Raw genomic sequence first — 3,616 nt, forward strand, 5'->3', positions numbered from 1 at the left:
CACCCTGTGTCTGCTGAGAGTCCTTGAGCTCCCCGAGGGCCGACACCCCAGGGGCAGGTGCTCACCTGAGCCACGTCACCAAGGGAGGAGAGGGATGGTTCCCACGCTGGGCAGGTCCACCGAGGAACAGAGCGGTCCGCAAGGAGTGCAGGCCCCATCCCTGGCACACCCACCCTGTGCCTGCCCCGAGGGCTCAAGAGATGCCCAGCCCCAGACCCCTGTGTCCTGATGTGCCCAGGCTGCCCGCCAGGCAAGGTAGTGTCGTGAGCAGGTGCTGGACCGGTGTGACCCCGCCTCAGTTATAGAACACCTCATCCTCCTCCTCCCAGAGGGAGCCGCTGTCCGCCGCGGGGAGCGAGTCCAGAGGGGGGGCCCTGCCCTCAGGCTCGGGGGCCCCTGGCAGCCGCGTCCAATGCTGCTGTTCCAGGCTGGGGGGCCGTGGGCCGGCAGCTGCCATGGGGGGCTCCTCAGGGGAGGGCCAGTCATCAGGGGAGAGGCCGGGCGAGGAGAAGGCCGGCAGGCTGTCATCCTGCGAGGGGCCACTCGGGAGGCTGTCCTGAAGGTAGATGCTCTCCAGGTCTGGAAAAGCAACAGGTGGGGGAGAAATGTCAACCCTCTAGATCTCCCTGTGTCACTGCCAAGCTGTGTGACCTTGGGCAAGTCACTAAACCTCTCTGAGCCCCAGTTGCCTTCTCCTGGCAGTAAGCAGGGTAGTTAAGAGTAGGCTCGGAGCCGGGCTCGGTGGCTCAGCCTGTAATCCCGCGCCTTTGGGAGGCTGAGGTGAGTGGATTGCCTGAGCCCGCGGGTTCAAGACCCACCTGGGCAGCGAGACCTCATCTCTACAATAAATAAAAAAAAATTAGCCGGGCGTGGTAGCGCGGGCCTGTAATTCTGGCTACTCGGAAGGCGGAGGCGGAAGGATCGCCAGAGCCCAGCAGGCGAGGCTGCGGTGGCTGGAAGCGGCCACTGCACTCCAGTCTGGGTGACAGAGTGAGACTCCAACTCAAAAAAAATAAAAAAAGAGTAGGCTCAGAGCCAGAATTGGGACCACCAGCCCTCCTCCCGGGCCTCTGTCCCCTCCCGGTACCCTCATCCCACCCCCCTCAGAAGCAGGATTAAGTGTGATTACACTTTTGCAGGCCTCACCCAGGGTCCAGGCTCCTTGAAGCCCCAGTAGTAACCCAGGGCTCTAGGAAGGTGGATGGTCGTGCCTGGTGCTAAGTTTCAGATCCCAGCTCTGACGCCCCAGGACCCAGTGACCCTCATCTCAGCCCTAGTTTCCTCCTTGGCTGAACCATGACTGGCAAAGTGGGGTCCCCGGTTGTGGCTCCCTGGGGAGTCCAGAGAGCCCTAGGCATCCTCCGAGGGGCCTCTCTCATCAGCTGGGTGTCCCTAAGTCCCCCGAGGTCACGCCTTCCCCAGCAGAGACCAGGCTGAGTCCATCCAGGGTGAATCCACTGCTTTTATATCTCCAGAGCCGTGTAATCTGGGGTGAGTTTCCGAACCTCTCTGTGCCTCAGTTTCCTTGTTTGTAAAATGGGGCCATCAGGACCTACCCCCTGGGGCTGCCGTGAGGGTTACGTGAAACACAGGCAGGAACCCAGCCTCGGCTCTGCTCCGCCCACCCCACCCGGGCGCACTGCTCCCCACTCCCACCAGGCCGTACCCTGGAGCTGGACGACGTCCTGGGTGCTGTTTTCGGGGTGCAACTCCTCGTCATCCAGTGAGGACCAGGCGCTCAGTGTGGCCTCCGTGATGGCAAATTGCTCGGCGACCCCTGGGGGCACGGCGAGACCGGCTCAGTGGGGACCCGGGTAGAGGGTGGGCTCCTCAGCGTCAGAACGGCTGGCACCGGGTCAGGCGGGGGTGGCCAGCTCTCTGGGCGGTGATCACCAGGCCCACTCAGTAGCCATCCGCTCCTGCCATCATTTTTCCCTGCCCAGACAAGGCCCGTGTGGCAACCTGGGTCCGCGGCAGACCACACTCCCCCGCAGCTCCACCTCTGCAGGGCCCCAGCCAACCCCCCCTCCGCCCTGACCTGCAGCAAAGCGGGCCTCACGCAGCTCGTCTGGGAGGCAGCAGTAGTGTTCGTCTTCGGCGGGGGACAGCTCCCAGTCCGAGCGCTGGGCGCTCCAGCCTTTCCACTCGATGAGGTGGGCCACGCGGCCGCGCGCCATGGCCGTGGGCTTTGTGATGTGGTCCTTGATGCTCTGCACCACCCCTGGGCACGGAGGGCATCGGGTGACCGTCCTGACGCCAGGCCCAGCTCAGGGATCACCCCCACACCTCAGGTCCAGACCCACATCCATTCCGTGCCCCCGAGCGCTGACGCCCTGCACCCATCCAGTGCCCCATGCCTCACAACCAATTCCCCACACCCGGTCAATGCCCATACCCCCCCAAGCCCTTCCAAGCTCTGTGGCCCCCTCACTGAGTGCCTTCTCCCCCACCCCTCACTCCTTTTCTGACCCTTCTGCCCAAGGAGATCCATTCAAGGCTCACTCGTGACCCCCGGCCGCTCCCCCACCATCATCCAATACTTTTTTTTTTTGAGTCCAAGTTTCATCCTGTTGCCCAGGCTGGAGTGCAGTGGCTCGCTTATGGCCACTGCAGCCTCGACCTGCTGGGCTCAGGTGATCCATCCAAGTAGTTGGAACCACAAGCGTGCACCACCACACCCAGCTAATTTTTTTTGATTTATTATAGAGACGAGGTCTGGCCAAGTTGCCCGGGCTGGTCTCGAACCCCTGGGCTCAGACAGTCCTCTTGCCTAGGTCTCCCAAAGTGCTGGGATGACAGGCCTGAGTTACCATGCCCGAGTGTCATTAATTAATTAACACATTCTGAGACAGCATCTGCTGAGGGTGACACCTGGGTAGATGGAGCAGGCAGGGAAGGCTTCTTGGAAGAGGGGGCCTGGCGTTGGGCATTGAAAGTGGATTAGGTTTGGGTGGATGGAGGCAAAACTGGAGGCAGTTTCAGCGATGAGAAGAAGATGAAACCATGGAAGAGTGTGATGTGAGTCCAGGACTACCGGGGTGAGATAGGACAATACTAGGCCCTGGAGGCAGAAGAGGCTGGAGACCCCATCAGGAATGGACTGGGGATCAAGAGAAGCCGGAGGAGGGCTCAGACGTTCTCCTCACAGCAATGGGGAGCCACAGCAGGGTCATGAGCAGGACAGTGATGCAACCTGCTGTCTGGGAAGAGCATCTGGATCGGAGGGCTAGGGGCCGTGGCCGGGACCCAGCAAGAGACAAGGCAAGGAGTGGGCAGACAGAGAGGAGCGGTGGGGGCTTCAGGGGCAGACAGCTGGGTGTGGAAGACGTGAGAGGGGGCTGCCGGGAGGGGCGTGGCATCTCCACACGCCACGGGGAGAGCGTGGGGCTGGGAGCCGTGATGTGAGGATGGCGGCGTTTAGGAAAGACATGGCCACGAAGAATATGAGACACCCAGGAAATGGGAACGACGGAGGCGAGGAAGAAGGGAGAGACCCGTGCCAGGCGGGCAGTGCTGGCCATCAGAGAGGCGTTCTGGAGGAGGTGGGCCTAGAAAGCCAGCGAGGTGGGGGCGGAAGGTGCCACAGGTGGAGCCGTGGGGGCCCTCTCGGGGGGGG

At 62.2% G+C, this 3,616-nt stretch overlaps 1 protein-coding gene across 1 annotated transcript in view; it reads right to left on the reverse strand.

Annotated features, from left to right (window-relative positions):
• Positions 1–295: 295 nt before the first annotated feature.
• FAM131C (family with sequence similarity 131 member C) overlaps positions 296–3,616 on the reverse strand; it is a 22,763-nt gene continuing 19,442 nt past the window's right edge. Inside the window, exons 6-8 of the mRNA XM_021717679.1 lie at positions 2,039–2,221; positions 1,667–1,777; positions 296–579 (exon numbers count right to left, since the gene is read on the reverse strand). Coding sequence (XP_021573354.1) covers positions 296–579; positions 1,667–1,777; positions 2,039–2,221 — 578 coding nt within the window. The remainder of the gene's footprint in view (positions 580–1,666; positions 1,778–2,038; positions 2,222–3,616) is intronic.

Source organism: Carlito syrichta, unplaced genomic scaffold, assembly GCF_000164805.1.
Source record: "Carlito syrichta isolate Samal-C Ts95f unplaced genomic scaffold, Tarsius_syrichta-2.0.1 Scaffold109679, whole genome shotgun sequence".
Taxonomy (NCBI): Eukaryota; Metazoa; Chordata; class Mammalia; order Primates; family Tarsiidae; genus Carlito; species Carlito syrichta.